The 21,646-nt window shown below is 47.4% G+C and overlaps 1 protein-coding gene across 1 annotated transcript; it reads right to left on the bottom strand.

Moving 5' to 3' along the window:
* Positions 1–6,119: 6,119 nt before the first annotated feature.
* Positions 6,120–21,320, bottom strand: RFLNA (refilin A). The gene is made up of 3 exons (XM_072880097.1): positions 21,027–21,320; positions 9,721–9,830; positions 6,120–7,507 (listed from the first exon to the last, which is right to left on the bottom strand). Exons 1-3 carry the CDS (start codon positions 21,234–21,236, stop codon positions 7,174–7,176), a joined length of 654 nt encoding a protein of 217 aa, XP_072736198.1. The 5' UTR covers positions 21,237–21,320; the 3' UTR covers positions 6,120–7,173.
* Between the last annotated feature and the right edge of the window lie 326 nt (positions 21,321–21,646).

Genomic DNA, 21,646 nt, shown 5'->3' with positions numbered 1-21,646 from the left:
CTGAACCTGCATCATGGGACGAGAGGAGGTCGCGGAGCTGCACCTACAGCATCTCAGGTGGGTTCAGTCATCCTGGGATGGCTGCTCTGGGAGGTAGTTGTGGAGCTGCAGGGTCAGCTGCTCTGGGGACAGAGGGACCTCGAGGCATATCTGCTGTGACAGACTCCCATCCCACGTCTGCTCCCCACAGAGATGGCCTAAGTGACAGTTCAGCGTCCTGTGCCAGAGGAGACACAGTTTGTGCCGGTGGCCATGATATGCATCAGTCCAGGTATGCTGCTGGTGGTTCCTTTGCATGGGCACAGATTCATGACATTTTTGAGGACAATACAACTTTCCTGCTGCTTGGCATTGTCTAGATCTCCTGAAGACGCTTCTGCACATCCAGGCTGTGAGATTGCCATCTCCTAAGCATAAGGAGCAGAGACCAAGCCCAAGGTCTTGCACGTGGTAGTTTCAATCTGATGGCTTGGCAGCCAGGGTAAGTTTTTACTGCTCCAGTACCGGGTAAGGTTCTCTCTCTGGCAAATCCTGCCGTTGTTTGTTGACTGTACATAGCTGTGGAATGAAATTTGATAAAGGCATCTGTTGTTCCCTTACAGCTCTGCTTTGTTGAGTGGAACGGGGATCCCAGCATGTGGTTTTTTATTATTATTTAATTTGTAGTTGCCCATTATCAGCAACTTCTTTTAGGTGAGGCTTTTGGCATTTTACACTCAGCATTCTTGCTGTCTGTAAAACCAGCCTAAACCTTTCCTTCTGTTCATAAAGGCGTCTAGTCTAAATTCAAAGTCCATCCATTATAACTTCAGCACCTTGTAATCCCTCAGAGATATGTGCAATTACTCTCTGAAATATCCCAGGAGCAAAACTAATATCAAGCATCATCTGCTTAAATTTACAACATCCAAATGGCACAGTAAAAGCCACTAGCTTAGGGGTTAGCTCATCTGAGCACACTTGCCAAAACACATATCCTGCATCTAATACTGCTTTTGCTGCTGAGGATTTAGCTGCCACCTCAGGAATCTTCATTGGACAGCATTCACGTTTTATGGTTTTATTTAAATAACAGGAGTGGATGCATGTGTCCTTCATCTGGCGTTGGGATTTCAACCATTGAACTCGCCCAGTCTGTACATCCCCTGCCTTCTCCATGTTCTTGCGTTTCCTCAGGTGCTTGAGCACGAGCGTGTCTCCCATCCTTCATCCTAGGAGCAGTTCAGCCGTGATTTGTGTCAAAAAGCTTGGGATGAGGACACGGGCACTTCCCGTGCACCTGAAGCAAGCCTCTTGCATAACATGGCTTTCCTTCTCCTCTCCATTTCTTAGGGTTTAACAGCTGTTCTCGTCCAAGCCTATTGACTTCATCCCTATAAATCCAATATGATTTTTCCATAAGGATTAGTGTCAGATTCTCCCTGCAGACATCTTAGGTCTTGGAAGACAGCGGAGAGCTCTACTAATAGCTGGCTGGCAAGCCTGAGGCATTTACAGCAATGGCTTTAAAACGCACTCCATGGCTAGGCAGGGTTTTAGCCCTGATGCAACCCATCTGCCTTCATGATTTGGAAAGCCAGGACGTAGCAGGGGTCCCGATACTGTACTAAGATGTGGATACCTGGATGTGAAATAAGCATTATGTCGGTTCTTCCTGCCCTTCAAGGCCATGGAAAAGCTGGGAGAGGAATTAGCTAGATTGAACACCAGGGCTTCATAGCTGGGTAGAACAAGATTGAGCAGGAAGAGGGAAATTTAGGGTGAAGAAATGGTACAACTGCCTCTGTAGGAAGAGTGAGTTTTGTGCCCTTTGCTTGAGCTATTTCAGCTTTCCCTGGGCATACATGACAGAGCAGGTTTTACAGGGCTGAAACCACAGCCTCCTGACCATGGGGAGCTGGGCTGAATCCCCCGGGCAAGGGAGGGAGACACCAAAAACATTCCCTCTGGAGGGGAAAGGGGCATTAGGGATCAAGTAAATGGGAAGAGGAAGGAAACTCCGGATACATCAGCATGACAGTTTGAGCATTTTATTACGATATATAAATTCTGTCTTCTTAAATTACTCTCTATGAGTTGAACAGGAAGGGATTATTGTGGAGGGGGGAATATACAAAAATAAAAGGATATTGTGAACTACTGCATCACCACATATACAACAGTAAAGTACTTTACAAGCACTTAGAGAATCAGACTTACAAAAATAAAAATATGACACATCCTTATGCATTTCCACCAGTAATATGTTCTTTTCTTCCCTCTCTAACCTTCAAACACCTTTCAGCCCCATCTTCAGGTCACGATTCACATGGTAGGATACTTTGCTAATTTTGATGGCCATCACAGTATCTGAAAACGAATTAGTGCCTCCCAAGACTTATAAAATACAATGGTAATCGGAGAGCTTTAGGGGAGATGTTCAGAACAGATCAATTTGTGAGTGATGGGGTGATCCTCAGGGAGCAGAGTTTATCTGGCAGTAGAAATGTGAATATCCCACAACCAGATCCATCATTCCCTATTAAGTGTTCCCCCATCTCCACACAGGGACAGCTCTGTGTATCTGTGCTTGATACACAGAGTCCCCCGCGAGCCTGGGGAACGCTGACCCTCACAGACTTCAGTGGGACTGAATGACTGTGACAGAGGATGGATCTGATTTTGTTTCAGCTCTAAAGGCAAGGATGCTCTTCCCTGCAGGAAAAAAGGTAGGTTAAAACTACAATGGCTAAATATCCTAACTCACAGTGTTCACACACAGAACCATTCACCTCTAGATCAGATTCACGCAGCCTTTAGTCCTCAGTTTGCTCTGCAAAGTCTTTTGCTCATTAGCCTTCTAGTGACCTTTCCCATTTTTTTTAAGACTCACTCAACATAAATAGTAAATAGCATTCACTTCTCTGACCAGCAGCTCACTCAAACACTGCTATCAACACCCGAACCTCATTTCATCATTCCCAGAAAGTATGCACCTAGGGTGCGAATCTGTCTGTATTTCACATTGAGAAAAGTAAAGCTAGCTTAGAAAAAAAAGAAGAAAAATAAAAAAGATGAAAGAAGCAGTAAACTGTTTTGGTTGGAGTTGCTCTCTGCGTTTTGTGCAAAGTATTCCGCAGATTCTGAAAGGTCAGTATTTAGTTTGGGTTCCCTCTTTCTGGCCCCAAATGCAATGACAGCAATGCAGGCAGAACAGACACAAGCATGCTCTGTTGCATACAGGGGCAAAACAATCACAGGAATGAAGGGGATGAAGGGCAAACCCCGCACCTTTGAGATAGATAGTGACTTTCCATACTGAAAAAAACAACCTTCCCTTCCCCAAAACAGATGCCTTCTGAGAAACTTTCCAATCTCAGAAAATAACTACTGACAGAAAATAATTCCTGAAGGCAGAGTCTGACTCTACCTGTCAGGCTTACAGGACTGTGGGCAACAGGCACATTAAGATCTTGGGGAGAAATCGTGTAGCCACAGTCCCAGCTGCTCGAGGAAACTCACCTTTCTAAGGAGCATTTCCATGGTCTAAATTTATCATTTGTATCTTTGAGAAAATATACATGAACAAAGATCTGTTGGTTGAGATGAATAATACTCCATTTAAAAGAAAAACACCTCTCTAGTGGGACTAATCATTCCTTTTAGATGTACAAACATACTACAGGTAAGGCACTTCTTGGCTGCCGGGAGCAATTCTTAATTGGCAACACACAAATACAAAATTCAGTTTCTGGTGTTTAAGCAAAACGAAAAAAGTCATTGCTTTTCTCAGTCATGAGCAAGATGAACTTTGGCTCTTCTACCACCGCCTAACCCAGCCACAGGGATAGGAGCAATAGGGAGAGAAGGTGGGCAGGCAGGGTGGGATCTGCACCCACATGAGGGTGAAGACCTGACCCTCTGTGGTTTTCTCGTGCTCAGGAAAAAACAAAGACCCTTTCCAACGCCAGCTTTCACTGAGAAGAAAAGCAGCTTGTGATGGGCCCATCATATAAGAAGGTATTTTTCAAAAATTGCTACAGATCTCAGGCACTTGGCAATGTCACAGCTTGGATGTGGTCCAGGGTGGTAGCCCACCATGGCCTGTCCATGGCTACACAGCTCAAAGCGTGTTCGGCAGCCGAGAAACCCAAGCTGCCGGCTGGCTTTTTTTTCCCTGACATGGCAAAACCAGAAAACCTGCTTAAGCTCAACAGAGCAGGGGCATGTTAGGTCCTTTCTAGTCTATTTGCAAAGAAAACAAAGCATGCAGCTTCAAAGGGGCCTGGCCTGGACATGTGGGGACCCTACAGTGCCAAGGATGCAGCCCTCCATTGCACCCTCCCAGGGGTCACATTGACCTGTGAGACTTTGCCTTAGCAGCCCCTGTCCCTGCATGGTGAAAGACCAGGCTGTGGTGGTTCAGGTCTCTCCACTGGATTTGTATTCGCACACTAGTTTTCTGGCTTTTTTAAAATTACGTTTTTCTGTTGCAGCCAAGATTTACAAAGCAGAACTAACTGGACAAAGTGGGCAGAAGCTTGCAGCTGGCCATGATAAAAGATTTTTCTGGGGAAAACCTGTCCTGCTCAAAGAACAGTGCGATCAAAAACTGCAGGTTTGTGCTTGGAGCAGGGGAATAATCCAACTGTTAACAGGATAAAAGCCTGATGTATGGTCAGAATAGGGAGTCTCTGGCATCCCTTTGGCTTGGAGGTCAGCCTGTCTCCATGCTTGCTCAGTGGAGGTGCCTGCAATCTAATCTCTCATCATGCAGGGATCTCCTGGGTATAAGTATTGGCCCTGCTTTTGAACCTGGATTACACCATTGCTCAGCTTGGAAACCTACCCCCTTTGCTACAGACTCTCACAGGCGCATGGAAAGAGCCCTCCAGAGCCTTCATGATGGACCCAGGAGGGCAGATGAGTATTTCCACTGGTCGCAAGGCTCGCTCACCAGCACTTGGCGAAACAGGATAGACCTCAAGATGAGCTAGCAAGTAAGTGCACCACCAACTTGCAGTGCACTGGGACCACATTCATCCTAGCTTCAGTTGCCCTGCTGTCTAAGTTAACTCGGCAGCACTCACGTTTGCTGGGGAGAAGGGTTGCTTCAGGCATAATAATCCCTTTGGAGGCAGGCGTTGCTTTTCCAGGCTTTGATGCTGACAGTCAGTGACAGCAAAATCTGACCAATAACAAACACAATCCTTGTTTCTGTGTTGCTGAAAAGAATTCAGCAGTAGGTGGAAGCCTTGGAAATCCTTTGAGAGATTTCTTCCTACCAAGTCCTAACTCCCAAATAGAGAGGCAGAGTTCATCGCTGCCATAGCATACATCTTGTAGTACTAATGATACTTCAGCTGTCAGGATTTAAGTTTGTATATAAAGACCTTATATTTACCTCTGGTGGAAAAACTGTGTTTCATTTTAAACAAGAGAACTCTGTTTCATAAAGGTCACAGTTCTGGTCACATCTACCAATTGCCTTTTGAAACTGATGGAAAAAAGTATACATCACTATTTAATTTTTTTTTTTTTTTAAAGTTTTTCAGATTTTTTTTAAATCTCTGTGGGTTTGTGCATCAACTGTTCTGGGCAATCAGCTACGTCTTGTTGATATTGTTAATAGGTCTTCTGACTCAGCTGCTCAGTTGTGTTCTGAAATAACTTGATCAGACTCACAGCAAGTCAGGAACAAAATGGAAAGTTTAGAAGAGGGAAAGCTGGAAATTAATTTCTGGAGCTGTGTGGTTATTTTCTAAGTCTGGGCTCTTCTGAGCAGCATGCAAAAATTCTTGGTAAGATTTTTGGAGACAATTCCATGCCATTTTCAAAGGTTATATGTTTGCAGGAATCCAGGCTCTTGCAGATTTTCAACGAGCTACCAAAGTGAAGAGATATCGGGAGATGTGATTCATGAGTGGGGAATGGTTTACCTTAGGATGGCTGTAGTGACTCCTGCCCTCTCAGTGTTTCTTGATCCTTTTGCAGAGACAGCTCAGCTGTTTGTAAGTACCTGTTGAATTGCTACAGCCTGGCTGATTAAGGAAAACCTGGACTGATTTGGGCTCTTCAGTACTTCAAGCTCTACACTGAGAAAGTTTGGCTGCTCCTCCACAGTCAAGGAAGCTGTCCATGCCACAGGTATGGAAACAATTATTGAGAGGGTGAGCAATCTTGCTCAGGAGTTAACCCTGCACTGGCTTCTTTGAAGCTAGATAGCATCTTCCTGTACTACACTCCTCTCTGCAATACAGCCATACCCTGAAACTCAAAAGGGTTGCAAGTGCGTAAAGATCGCTGTAAATTGGGGGTGTTCAAGACAAAGAACAGCATGGCACACTTGGACTGACTACTTTTGAAAAAGGGCACTGGGCTCCTAAATCACTTGGACGTTTTTAGAAAATAGCCCTTCAGCTATTCAGTTTCCTCGGTCTCCCCTGCATACTCTTGGCTGGGCTCACAGAAGAGGTGGTCGTGTGTCAGGGTAGGCCTTTCTCCCATCTCCTGGTTGTGCTGTGCCTTGCTATGGTATGTAAACATCTAGCTGCTAGCAAGAGCACCGTGAGCCTGTTTTCTTCCTCTTTTTCTTGGCGACAGTGCCCACTTCTCCCAGTAACTTAGGCCTGAAGTTACTGCGGTGGTGTAATATTGCAGCTATCTCCCAGATGAGCTGTTGGAGCAAGATGTGATGCATTGATACAAATAACTGCCTCCTCTGCGTTTAAACTCTAAGAGAACTGGCTTGGTGTATGCTGGGCAGGCTGGATGCTGACTCTGCAGTTGGTCTTCCCTTTGCAGAGATCAAAATAGCTCTGAAGGTTACAGTGAGTCTCACCTATGTGCTAGACGAGACCTGCAGAGCTCACAAGGCAGCACTCTGCTACGGGTAATAGGGTCCTTTGTCATCTTGATTTCATCTAAACACAAGTCAAAAATAGATATGCTTGGAAAAAAACAAAAATAAAATCCAGATCATGAATGTAAGGAACGTCGCAAAATACAAGCCAGCCTTTCACTGATCAAAACCATCCCGTGCCCTGCAAGCCGCCTCCCAGCCAGTTCAGCCTCACCCAAGACGATGTGTTCTCCAGCCATTAATATTCAGTCGCCATCAATGAAGGCCCAGCCAGAGACCCAGCAAAGGCCACAGCCTCCTTGAGGTCACAAGGTTGCCAGCAGCAGGGCGGATCAGAGGGTCTCGCTGTAAATGACGCACGGGCTGGTTTCCTCGCAGAGTTCCAGCTGCACGCTGGAAGCAAACCAACGCTTGGCACAACCCAAGCTGTAGTTGAGGGTGGTCCGGTAAATGTTCTTGGCACGCTTAGGAAAAATGATGGTCGTGCTCTGAAACCTCAGTGGCTTCTGGCGGGGCTCAAAGATCAGCTGCGACTTGTAGTTCCGCCAGGTGCAATTGGGAGCAGCAATGACTGTCTCACTGTAGGTGGTGACGGTAGGGATGGGGCCGTAGAAGATGTCATCCCGGTAATGCTTCTCAGAGTCGTACTTCACCTCAGAATTGCACCTACAGAGGACAGCAAGGTATCAGAAACACAGCCCAGGGAGCAAAGGAGAGAAGACAGTCAGGACTCTTCTCTAACCCTTTGGAGCTGGGAACTTTTATGACCTCTTCCAAGCACTGGGACAGATGCAAACCCTACAACCCAAAGTGGAGGGCCAAGAAGACTCTGTCCTGCTGGTGCATCTTGGTGGAACCGCACCTTGGTGAAGCCATCTCAGCATTTCTGCAATGCATGACCACAGAGGACCAAGCCTGCCTGGTCATGCCAGGGCAGAAATGACCTTGTTGCACAGGCTCCAAGCAGCCTGCTTCTTCCCCTGGTTTCCTCCATGAGCCCCACTGGGGCTTCAGCTCAATTCTGAGAGCTACACTGGAGGCAAACACCCTGTCAGCAAAGGACATCAAGGGGTGGTGAAATCCCTCAGCTGGGGTAGATCAGAGGCTGAGGAATGGTCATTCATCCATGGATTGTGCAGGAAAAGCTTGAAATCCCAGGAAAATTCTTGACCCAGCCTTTTCCCAAGCATTTTTAATAATTACAGCCATGCAGCATCAACTTGAAATGCTGTGGGCCCCTGTGGAACAAAGGTCCCCTGATCATTGACTCACAGTAGATCTCACCACGCTCCCTACTGCTAGTGCTAGGCTTGGGGGGTGTCACTGCCCCAGTGGCCAGGCTGAACAGATGCTGCTGGTGGGCCATGGGCATGGGATGTCACATTGGGGTCAGGGGGAACCTACTTCCCAACACTGCATGCCTGCTGCTGCTTTCACAGGCCCTGTTGTCCATGCAAGCTCTGGCTTGGCAGGAAAATAATGTCATAAATAAGGTTTACATAGATGGCAGAAGCATGGTGTAACAGACACTTCTTGAGCTGCCAAGGCTGTGTGTTTGTCTTTTTTTCTTGATATTGCCCTGCCATCAGAGCACAAAGAGACACCCAGGCTAACCAAAATCAGGGTGCTGAGAGATGAGGGGTGAGGTTGCTTGTTGGGGCCTACAGAAAAATCCAAGCAATGGTCCACCAAGCAGGTGGAGTAAAGAGATGCTATGGGCTGTGGCTGTCCAATATCCAAACCATCGGTCTCAAAGGAAGTGGCCATGTTAACAGTCATCAGATGAAGAACCCACAAAACGTGGGATGTCACTGCCCTGCCTGTTTTCTGCAGGTCTCCAGAAGGGATGTATGGACACCAGGCCACGTAAAGGGCTTTTCCAAGAATCCCTGGCCATGGGGAGCAGCAGGACTTTCACTTGTTTTCCCCGTTCCCCAAACGTTCTTCCAGTAATCAGTAGCCAAGGAATGTGCAGCTCCGGCAAAAAAAGATTAAAAGCTGGGTGTGTGCTTGTCGTTACCTCCACCCAGAGGGGGGCTGACTGATTGTGCACTGCAAGTAATCTGAGCTGCTGTAATGTATTTTGCACAGCTAGGGTGTAAGCAAGTCATTCAGCACACGTTAAACAAGACTCCGATGTAATCACCATAAAAACATGCCCGCTGGCAGTTCCTCAGCAAGCAGAGATTTACTGGGGTACATTTCCAGAGAGACGTTTGCATAGGTTGAGGGGGGTGGGAATTGGGTTTACAGTCCTCCCACAGTCCCTGCCCCAAGCTGTGTGTAACTGCTCCATACTGTTTGCAGAGTACATTCCACACCAGCAAAAGAGCGAAAGAAGAGCAGAGACCAACGTTTATCTACCGGCTGCAGCACCAGGTCCACAAGAGGTCAGAACACCTCCACCACTGGCTTGAGGGACCACCTCCTCATGAGGAGGAGCTCATTCTGCCTCTGTGGGCTGGTCTAATGTTGGTTTCTCTGCTGTAAGGGCTAACAAAAACAGGTGCCAATTATAAGGGTGTTGTTTCTTCTGAGGATACAAGTCAGCAGGGAATAGGATGAAGACCATCAGGTTACTTAGTGGAGGCCATCAAGCCAACAGATGGTAATGGTTTTCTCTCATAGCCTTGCATTTGAGCTGGCCTTGGAAGAAAAGCCCTCTTCTCTTACAACCTCCCTCCAGTTCTTGCCTCCTCCCCTCCACCTCTGCTGCTGTCAGTGTCTTTTTAATTCAGGCATTACTCTCCCACCTGTCCCTCCTTTCCCATTAAAATAACCATTACTCTCATTTGTAAACACATTTTAATTTTTTGCAGAAGGACAAGCACCAGGAAAAAGACAGAAGCCTTCATCTACCCACCCAATCCCATCTGTACCTGATTTCCTGCACGGGCTCAGGGCTGACCTCAATGCTTTCTCCAAAAAACACAGGGTACATTCGAGGCCTCATCTCTGGCATGGACGGGTTCAGGAGCAGGTAAGGCATCTGCAGGGGAGAAGAGCACAGCAAGTGTTGGGACACAACAGCACAATAAGCAGCCAGCAGCAGCATGTTCAGCACTGACAGGAGACACCAGTGCCTCCAACCTTGCTGAACTCCATCTCCTCCAAGTCCCGTGGAAGACGCTGCAAGTGACAGGCTTTTTGGCAATGAGAACAGGTGACTGGCAGCATTAGGACTAACTTTGTTTCATGCAAGCTAAGCTCGCCTTGCTTGCACTCTCAGCATCATTCAGCTCCCCCTCACAGTCCATGTCTCTTCCAGGTTTGTAGCAGGGCTCCAGGTTAGCGGAGTGTTCATCACACCGACGAAGGCACTCTTCTCCACGCTCAAAGGGGAGGACCATTGTCAAGTTGCCAAAAAACAGCCTTAAGGTGGTTGGCCGAGAACAGGACCATTAGCCCCCATCCTTGCACAGACAGCCCTTGTACAGGCCTTGCATTTACGATGCCTTGACTTTCTGCTCTGCCACCCGTGGCTGTATCAATTTACAGACTGACTTCCAGCTCCCAAGGCTGATGTGACACAGTGGGCTGCCCTCCACCCACCAACAGCACCCTCTCCACCTCCCTCTGCCCAGCACATCACCCAGGTAAGTGACTCTGCCCAGATCTCTGGCACTCCATGCTGCACTATCTGATCACTGAAATTTAGCCCTTCCTTTCCTCTTCCTTTCTTGTTTCTCATAGGAATTGCAATTGTTCGGGGGTTTTCTTTAGCCCTGATGTTGCCTTCACTGTTGTGAATTAACAAGTCTTACAAAGACTCAAAGTGCACCAGCATGGAGAAGTGCTCTAAGTCTGATGTAACACAGAGATAGGGCCTAAGTGTGCCGACTTAAAGGATGTACATCTACTTAAGTGAGATGTGTATATATATTTATATATATTTTTATATATATATATGCTGAAAATAATGTATCCCTTGCAACGATCCAGCAGGGGAAGTGGTAGACTTGCTATTGCTGAAGTCTCCATGCCAAAAATGGCTGTCAGGCTCCAAGGGACGTTCTAGTTAACCATGCAAAACTGAGTGTGGGGTGAGACACTGGGGCACCTTGTGGCCTCTGCAATGCAGGAAACCAGTTTCAAGCCAGGACTTTTTAATGAATGGAGCTGTTCCATTCATGACACCAAAAACCGGATTGTTAAGACTAATTACACCCTGAAGTTACTTACTCTCACAAATTGTCACAGTCCAGCCTAGGCTCCTCTGCCCACCACAAAAATGAGTAATCCCACTTGTCTATACTGGAGCGCCCTTAAACATCAGTTCCCACGTATAGGGATCCTGTGTCTGGTGACTGGACCAAGCCCAGCAGCTAATTAAGCCTAATACTGCCCTCCTGGAAAAATGTCATTGTGGGTTTTGGTCCCTGCCACCACTTTTCTGTCAGCAGCAATTTAAGACACGCAGGGACACAGGATCTCTTTAAAGGAGATGGCTAGCAGCCTCTGTGTGGGGTTGAAAGGTCCCTAGATGGCTGAAAAGCTCATGGAGTTTTTCCACTTTCCACCCCACATAGCCCATATGTGCTAGAATCACAGCCATATTTCATCAGTCCCTAGTCAGTAAGACCATCTCAGGACTCACAAAATCCACTGATGGTAGCTGAGGATACAGCTCTTGTATTGGCTTGCTCTTCCCATGCCACTCCTTTGCACCTTCCCCAGCATCTCCTGGTTGGGTGGTACAAGAGGGAACACTGGAGCTGTGACCTGGTTCCTACTGGCAGTGCTGGGTAAGAGGTACTGCAGCTTGTGCCCTACCCTGTACAACATGCAGGTCCCCAAATGCTCACCAGGTTGTCCCTCAAGTTGGTGTTAACTGGCAAAGCTCTGCTGAGTCCACTGAACAGCATCACCTCCCACTAGATGAGGTCTGGTTTTCTCTAGGGGCTTGGGCTTTCTGCCTTAGGCTAAGGCAAAAAATGTCATTGCTTCATCTGAATTCACCAAGCCCTTCAATTCTGTGTCCCAGAGCCACAAAGCTGTTTATGCTTTCCATACTGAAATATCCCTGCACTTTACTGCTGTGTTAAACTGTGAAGTAAAATGGCCAACCCCTCTTTTTGACTGAGTATTTCTGTTCCATTGTCAAAAAAGGACAATATTTGCAGGGGGGGGGGAAGTTCACCCTCACTACCAAACACTGGCCAAAAGGCAAAGTTCATTCCTGGATTGCTTTCAAGACTCTTGAGAGGGGAGGGCAAGGGCAGCCTTTCTGGTCATAAATAAAGCTCTTTGCTTCTCAAATGTGAATTGTTTAGATCAGACGAGCCTTAGTTCACAAGGGTGCAGATCTCCAGCTTTTAACTGTCTGCACATGGCCAGAGCTCTTTCTAAAGGCATCTTGTGCATGAGGAGAGGTTCATTTGGGTGCAGGAGTCAAACACCATGTGCACATGCACTCGTGGGCTCTGTGAACAGCAGGCAAGAGGCCTTCTGGGGGTTCACCTGCGAAGAGATGCAGATTGCTTTAACTGGTGAAGGAAGAAGGGCTGCGGATTCGTGTCCCTCCTTCAGGAGATTGTTCTCTTTCTCTTTATACTCCTGTGGCCATACCCAACATTGGCAAAACTCCAGCTGAGAACCTGCCCTCTTTTTACGCTGTGCCCACTTAAGGAGAGGTCTTGTCCAAAAGGCCCCAAACTGGTCTCTGCTTGCAGATGAGGTGAGAAAATTATCATCTCTCCTCCTTCCTTTGAAAAGCTCAGCTCAGCAAAAGGTGTTTCCAGCTTCCCAGATGAAACACTGAATTTGCATAGGGCAGAAAGGCGGACCTTGTCCTGTAACATGAAGAGCAGACCTAAAGGTATGAATACCTCTTACTGGAAAATATTTGAACGTCCTATTTTTACCATGAACCTAAGCAGCTTCAGGCTCTCAGCACAAAACAATGCTGACTTCTAAGTGGTTTGGGCTTTTATATCCCATCCTGAAGACAACGCTGCTAACCAGGGTGCAGGTTTGCAACAGACTCTGAAGGGAAGGCCCCTGGCCCTTGAACTACCGCTGCCTCTTCCAGCATCACCCAGATTTTTTTCGGAGGGCATCCACCCAAGTCCAGGCCCAGTCCCACCCTCCTTCGTGTGATCCGACAGCCTAAGAAAGTGCATCTGGAGTGCTCTGCGCATCCTGGTCTCTTCCATGCACTGCCTTTGGGGAGCCTTTGCAATGCTCACCGTGGCTGGGGAGGGGCAAGAGTTCTCTTTGAGTGTAACCAGCAAGCTGGTGGTTTGCTGTTTCCCGTAACAGGTAAAATAAGTCACAGGCACCAAAGACTTTCACACACTGGTACTAATCCCCAAAAAAGTGGAGAGGCAGAATAGAATTGGGAAGGCTCTTCTGTACCAGCTTCTAAACAACAGATGTTTTCAGGCCAGGCTGACAAAACTGATTGCAAACTTAGATAACCAGAAAAAAGGTTAGGAGGCACTGGTCTGAGCTGCATAGGCATCCCAATGTTGTCTTACTGTGAGTTTAGCCTATGGGAGTATCTTCTTCTACCGGCCAGGGACAAGCAAAGATTGGGTAAAATGGAACAGTTGTGAATTAAGCTGCTTTTCAGATCCAGACTAGCTTGCTAGAATGCCAAATAACAAACTCAGATGGATGGTAACCAGGAGCTTCTTCGCTAGATTAACGCAGGAGAAATCCAAATCTCTTAACGGTTCCACAAAGGGCATCTGTAAGGTGCAGTTTTAAAGAAGCAGTTTTAAAGAAGCCATTTCAGCGCTTCCAGGCAAACAAACCTTCACACTTCTTGCTAACATATGCTGACACTAAGTGTGCTGTAAACATCCCTAGAGATGAGGATGCAGGCGGCGAGGTCCTTCCTGTGGCTTAGCAGGAACGTTGCTGGGGCATCTGGCCCCCAGCATTTGTACGGGAACAGGCTTCACAGCCTGCTGCGTGCCAGGGGTGCTGCTCCGTCAGAGCGTGGGCACAGATGCAAATGCTGTCTGTTGAAATCACAAGTCCCACAGCAGGGAACAAGAAACAAGAACATGCTGCAGAAACAATACCAGTGTGCATGGAGAAAGGGAGGCTCTGTCATGCATGACTGAAATAAATCAGAGTCAAAAAGTTGCCACTGAATTTGGTGAGAGCAGGATTAAGTCTTCTCCAGGTTAGTTCTGGATGGAGTGGTGATGAGACTATTTCCACTGTGGGTTATAGTTTACCTTGCTCTGGGCAGGGAAGGGTGACAAAAGGCATTTCATAATGCATTTCATATGCTGTAAATGAGCACCAACTTCAGACCTGCAGGCTTGGCTTGATTAATTTAGAAAGCTGGAACAATTGCGGACATTGGCAAGCCAAAGCCAACAACTCCTACCACCCGTCAGAGACAATTACAGATTCACACTTATCTACCTTGAGTAGTACTGTGACCTGCTGCAGGTCAGAAACCTTGAAGTCACCTGGAAGTCTGCACATGGAAGACGTAAATAACTTACAAAGCACGGTCTAAAAATAGAGATCATCTGTAAGACCCTGCAGTCTGCTCACCAAACAAGCAACTGAATTGCTTGCACGGAGTGAAAGTGTCACTAAACAGTAAGCACAGGTTTTACATAGCAGCAACTGAAGGGCACTTCAGATGACATTTTGTTTCACCTCCAGTGATGTTCTGAAATATCTGCTCCTGCATCTCACCTGGAGTTGGGAAGCAAGGAACAGGGGATATGAGTTTTCCAAAAGACTTGTCTTTGGGACTGAAATGTTATATGCTTGGCACATGTCAAAAGCTGGCTTTTTGGCAAGAGTTTGACTCCAGCTCCTTCCAATCTGTTTTAAGGTAAAAACAAAACAAAAATGTTCTGCCTGTCAAAAAAAATACTGACTCAATTCTTTTTCCTTCTGCACAGGAATGGTTGAAAGAAGAGGAACACTGGACTGCTGAGCTCCCTGGAGAAAATGATGATTGTTGGCTCATTTCTAGCAATCACTCAGCGATCTCCAGACACTTCACAAATAAGGTGAGTTTCTTTATAGCCCTGCACCACAGATGGGCTGGCGGGGAGCAGAGCTTGTTGCACACTACTGGGGGTCACTACTGGTGAAGAGGAGAAACCCACATGTCTTTAGACCAGGCTGTCCACAAGTGATCCACAGTCAAGGCCTGTCTATCCAAAGAACAAACCCAATTAAGGCCTGATTAATCTGTCCCTAGTAATAGGAGCTGTGCTGCTACTTATCAGATGCAGCTCTGCTAAAGCCACCACAACTCTGTAACCTTTATGAAAGGAGGAGTCTGGTAGTCCAGGAAGGTTGAGGAGGTGAAAGGGAAGACACTGGAGAGATCAAAAAGTGAGACCCACACGTACACATTATGCCCTCAAAACAGAGCCAGGGTGAAAATCAAGCAGTAAATGTGCTATCATTTTAATTTCCTTTTTGGTACATAATTTGTTTCAACCAGCAAAGGGTTACGGTATTATTAAAAAGTTGAAGTGATTTCTTGTTTGGCTGCATTTTTCCCTCTGTCTTAACTCCGATGCCTTTCAGGCATGTAACGGCCTGGGCAGCTAAACTCTGCCTTTTTCAAGTAGGACATAGATAAACACAGATAAAATCGGTTGCTGAACAGAATTCAATCTACAGCTAACCAACAGCACTTCCTTTACGGTGGCTTAAGTGTTACGGGGGGCTCTCGCATTAGGACAGATGCACGTCCTTCAGCTCCATGTCATTGTTTCGTACCTGCCATGAGTGCCATCTCAGGGACTGGTTCCTGGGGATATGTAGACCACAGAGTTCTGAACAACAGCAAAAATAATGTAGTTGGCAGAATAATGTTATTTTTACCCCTAATAATTACTTAGAGTCAGTGGGCTCTGTTAAGATACTTTTCATTTGGGGTAACTTACAAGAATGGAAGCAAAGTTATCAAACAGTAAACAAAGATGAGGAAAAAAGTGCCATGAAACGGGCCTGAAATATACTGACTGTTCCTGTAGCTTCCAAATTCCAGGCAGCAAAGCAACAAAAAGGAAAGGAAATTAACATGACTTGAAATAAGTAAAAACCCCCAAAACCTTTTCCCCGGAGAGCACGAAGGACCAGAACTGACCGACTCCTTTTGCTATGGTCATTACGTAGAAGGCACTACGATGTGGCATTAGATCTCTAGGGACTGTAAGGGGAAACGGTTTTCCAAGCATCAGGGCTACAAACAGGATACAGCTTCCCAAATTCCCAGCTCCTAACTTAGCTAGGGCACAAGCAAATCTCTCACCACGTTTTCCCACTATGGTAACACATCAGGTCCATGAAAATGTCACTTTACTCAGCTGTTATTTACAGCTATAATGAAAGATCTGGCTGAGTTATTTGACACACATCTACATTCTCCGCTCTAGCTGATAAGCAGTATTTGTTTAACAGACCATTTGTTTTCCCAATATCTTCACGTATTGCACATTACGAGTAATTTATACTAGAGCCGGATGAGATTTTATTTGGAGGTGATAACAGTAAATGCAGACCTCAGGTAGAAAGCAGGGCTTTATTATTTCAAAGAATTACATCCTTCCTGCCTATCTCCCTCTTCTATTTCAAGTGGGAAATGTGTGCTGCTTTGTTTACTGTCCACAGCATTACGCAGGGACGGAATGGAAATTACACAGCTAGAAGACACCACCCTAGATACAGCCGCATTTTTCAGAGTAGATGATGAGACTGCTATGACTGTTTCCCTGATCTGCCCAGAAGGGATGTCCGTCACGGTTCGCAGATTAGGTGAGGCCCAGAGCCATTCCCCCTCCTTCACTGCTGGCATTGAACCAAGGAGGAGGAGGAGTGGGTGGGTGTTCAGAACTGGACGGGGCTGAGGGACCGGGGACAGCCAGGTGGGGTTAGCCTTTGCCAGGCAGCGGATGCAGGCGTGAAATTGAAACCACCGCCAACCCCTGCCGGGGGAATTCCTGCAGGATCCCGCCTCGTGGGAGCGGTTCAGAAGTGGGTCAGGATGCTGGGCTGCAAACGCCAACCCCCGAGGCAAGCCCTGCTGCTGTGCCAGGTGGGTGCCTCGCTCCCCGCACAAGCCTGGGGCTTTCCCCAGAACTGCTGGGACCCACGTGGTCCTGGAGAGTCATGTCCCCTGCTTCGTGTACGGGCTGCAGGCTGGCTCAGGTTGGGGGTGCCGGGCCTTTCTCTCACATGTGCTTTCACTGCAGGTGTTGGCAGGTCTGGAAGTCACATATTGCCTGGAAGCCCTTTGATGGCCATGTTCCCCACCCAGTCCCCACAAGACAGTCCCCCTTCCTGGAGTGCTTTCAGTGTAGAATGAGATGCTGGCTCTGTGGCCCAAGGGCTCCTCAAAATGCAGCATGTCAGGAAAAGGTATTTTGGGTTTGTTTTTTTTTTTTAATATCAGCCATAAATCCAACAAGGTTGAAACACATGCTGACCTGGACCCCATTGTTGGGACCATGCCTGTGAAGGCTGTGTCAAGGGGCAAGGTATCCTCCTCCTCCTCCTCCTCCTCTGCACTCGAGATGAAGCTGGAATCTCCTCCCACCACACAAGACTGATTCTGGCACCGCACTGTTGTCCAACACAGCTGAATGTAAGTAGAAATTCCCTACATGGGGGCATTCATCTTACAGCTGATCCACTGGGATACAGTCCTACAGAAGTCAGTCAGTGAGGCAGGCTGAATGCACAAATACTTAAGTCTTTCAGATAAAAAGGAACTCATTGCAGTGGTGGAACTCGTTGCAGTGGCAACAGTGCTGGGAAGGGACAAGAAGTCTGCTGCTTCAAGAAGGCACGACTGATAGTTCTGCAGATGAATGTGATCCTGATCTCCCCTGATATCCATTAGGAGTTATGCTATTGAATGCAAAGCACGTATTTCAGCACAGCCCAAAAGCAGTTGTTCTAGCCTAAAACTATATCCCAGGGCAACAACAGGGAAAACTCTAAGCAGATCTGGCTACCTTGATGTCATTTCATTCCCTGTCCTTCCAGAAACTGCGTCTTTGTGCATATTATTAAGAGATTTATTCCATTGTATTTATGTTCCTTTTGGCCCAGCATTACACACAAAGTCTAGGGAACTCAGTAACGCAAGTCCTAAGAATCAATTTAAGCACATTTCAGATTTAAAAGGCAGAACTAGGTAAAAGTCACCTTCTATTTTCATTAGGATATTTGCACTTGCACACAAAACAATTGACAAATTCCCTACATGGACTTTATTTGAAGAAATAAAAGTAAATTTCTCCTGCACTGCAAGTAAAATGCAAACAACAACAACAAAAAGGTCCCTAAATGGTGTTGAACTTGTGGTATTTATGACTCTGGCCCTAAACTGCCTTTCATATTTTCTTGGATCCCAAAGCTGTAGCCAAATTGGCTGGTTAAGTGTGAATAAATGGTGCATTGTCTTTGAAACAAAGTCATGCTTATTAAAGAGAGTTTACTTTTTCAGAGTCACAGTTAATAACATAAAGCAGGAAGAGCATGGATTTTACACACAAGAAAGTCTTCGATAAGGGCATGCAATCTCATTTTAGTCCGTATGAGAAGAGCTGTCCTAGAGCAGAAAAATGCTTCAACATATTTGTGAAGCTGGAGCAAAATAGCTGACTGCAAAAGAACGCAACTGGGTTCAGACTGGTGGTTTTGATAGGTCTGGAGCAAGGAATAGTATGAAATACTTCTCACAGTTCTGGAATGTTGTTTTCTTCACCTGACAGCAATTTATTGTAACCGTACATACTAGAATTTTGGCCATTAGTGACTGAGCTTATATATGGTTTTATAGTATTACAACACAAAGGGTGCAGGCTGCATTCCTGGCTCTGTCACGTTTATAAGCAAAACAAACACTAATATAATAGGCTATTAAAAAAAAGCATGCCTTGGTGTGCAAATAGCTGCAATATTGATTTGCCAATTCTGCATGCTCTGATGAACAGCAGAGTAGTAGAGTTAAACAGAAGCACATTCATGGATTGCGTAATTGCTCATAGATCTGCAAGTCCTTGTTAAATGGCAAGATTAAAGCTAATTAGACACTGCAATTTAGAAGTATGAAGCAAGCAATGCTCTCCATATTTTTCCTGCTTTGTTAATAACAGCTGCAAGTACAGTATTTGCAGAGTGGAAATGAAAAAGTGAAACTCTCTGTACAGTCAAACAGAGTGAAAGTTCCTATTCATTATTTTGCAGTGTACCAAGCAGTCGGAGTTAAAGAGCACAGTCGTGCACCACTCCAAATAATACAGTCAAATTGGTTTCAGTGTTAGGATCTCTGCAACCTTCTGTACCTACTAAGGGCATGGAAATATACACAATGTATGAAACTCATACTCTAACAGCAGGAGCCCAGGGCTACCCATGCTGTTGCAATGTGATATAAAATTTGGAAACATCTACAGTGTGAGTTCCTCTGAAATGTGTAAAATGTTCATCTATGATCAAAATTTAAAAATAACTGGAAAACTTAATTTTGTCTTACACAGATCACAGGAACAACTTTTTTCCTTAGGAGTCAAGCACTAAAACTCTCAGTCCTAACAGTCCAAGAGCTGAAATGGGTTTTTTTCATGCTCTTTCATCTTCGATATCTAAGGGCTTTCTTGGGAGGAGTGGTGGCCAGCCATCATATTACTGGAATGGAGGCTGTCATATGCCCATTACAGAGCTTTGCAGACACCTCCACCCCAGCTGTTTTCTGGTCCAGCAAGCCTTCATTCATCTTCCTCCCACATTTTATTTTACAAATACATAGCAACAGCCTGATCCTGCCAAGTCAGAGGCCTCTTTGTACATATACAGTCCCATCAAGATGGCACACATGCCCAGGCATCTGCAGGTAAGGCTCCATATTTAGAACCGCAGCGTTAGCGGCTTTGAGATTTGATTTTCATAATTAACACCTCACACCCTACCCACCATAGTCTGGTGAGAAGGAGTCATTGTTCATGGGGAAGGTTTTGGCATGTTTGGGAGTAAAAGGCAGTTTTCAGTAATATGCTAAAATAGCCTTAGAACTTGAGAAAGTAAATGAGGGTGTGAGAAGTCACTGCAAAATGCCTCTACGGGGAAGAAGTCTTTGAATTGTCACTAATCCATAGGTAGATAAATTTTTCCCATGGAAAGATTTGTGCTGCACTTTTTATTCCGTATAGAAGCTAATTAACCATGTTGAATACACTTACAAATGTCTTTTATATATGTTAAAAAAAATTTGAAAGATCCCTGGGGAAGAACTTTCATCATGCTTTAAAAACCTCCACCACCATTGCTGATGCTCTGAACTTCGCGTTTTAAAAACAGGTTTTATAGCTAAGGGATAGAAGTAAACAAAATAAAGGAGAATAATAGTCATAATAAATCTACCCAAATCCTACTCCACAGTCAACCGCTTCACTGGCACTGTGTCAGGCTAACCGAAATCTACAGTGCTACTGCCAGCTGTCTGCGCTTACAAACCACTAACCCTGCCCCACTCAGCCATGCAGCGCACAAACCTTTCATGCAGACTCATGCCACAAAACCCCACTCCAGCAAAGGGCAGCAGCACACAACCTTCCCCAGATCGTGTCTCCATACCAACTCCCTGGACAGACTGCCCCGAGTTAACGGACAGTTTTATCTTTCTTTCAGCCAGGGCTCCAGCAAACGTGGCTCCACGCTCCTGACAAAACAAATGTGGGATGCCGGAGCGTAAGGATGGCTGGGACCTGGACTCCCCTGCCTCGGTCTTGACGGATGCAGCTCCAACCTCTATCTACCAGGCAGGACTGTGTCACTGAGAAGCAATTACACTTTTCTGTTCTTAAGGTAGGCACGGGAGCCTGTTTCGGACCTGGCTTTCGCTCCCACACCATTATTAGAGTTTACCCAGGAAACTGCCAACACTTCTGCGAGCGTATCAGAAAGCCCCCGGCCAGCATCGGGCCAACCCCAGGCCTGGGCACACCAGCAACGGTGCCAACACCGGACTGCAGCCACGATGGGGCACAAGCAGCCCGGGAGAGCCCTCGTCCACCAGTGCAGGCAGACGGGCACTGAGGGGGGACACGGCCGGGGTGTCCAGGGGTGCCCCAGTCAGCGGGCACAGGCCGTTTCCTCGCTGCCCCCCACTCTGGGGCTCGGCCAGCCTTTCTCCCCCCCGGGGCCCGGAGAGGACAGAGCCCAGCGCCCAGGGTTTGGCTCTTACCACTTTGCCGTCCTTGGCCTCTCGCCGGTGCCCCGGGGCCGGGGGGTCCGCACCGCCGCTGCCCCCAGCTCGGCCCTCACCAGGCGAGAGGGAATAGAAAGGGGGGCTGGGGCTGGGGGGCAGCCCCGAGTCCGGGCTGTCCAGCAAGCCTTCCCGGCTCTTCTCCTTCAGGCTCTCGTCCATCCCTTGCAGCTGTAGGTGACCTACCATGTCTGGGGGGCAGCGAGGGGGTCGCAGCGGGAGAAAATCCTCCAGCGCCGCCCGCCGCGGAGGGAGGGAAGGGGAAAGGAGCCCGGGGGGCCCCCCCTGAGTCCCGATCGCCGCCAGCAGCCGGCCAGAGCCCGGGCTGAGCCTGCTGCAGGGGGGACAGCCAGCATCAGCCGGACCGGGCTACCCCGGCCGCCTTCCCTCCACCCGGCTCCCGCGCCCTGCCCGCCCGCCCGCCCGCCCGCCAGGCGGGCCCCGGGGAAGGGAAGAAAGGCCCGATCCCCCCGCCCCAGCCCCGCGGGGGCTGCGGCCGTTTACGTGCGGCGGAGCCCGGGGCGGCCCCGCCGACAGGGAGCGCTGGGCGCGGTGGGGGACGGGGACGGGGACGGGGACGGGCGGGCCGCGCTCGTCCA

This window comes from Ciconia boyciana, chromosome 15 (genome assembly GCF_034638445.1).
Source record: "Ciconia boyciana chromosome 15, ASM3463844v1, whole genome shotgun sequence".
NCBI lineage: Eukaryota > Metazoa > Chordata > Aves > Ciconiiformes > Ciconiidae > Ciconia > Ciconia boyciana.
This window is presented reverse-complemented; position numbering and strand designations above follow the sequence as displayed.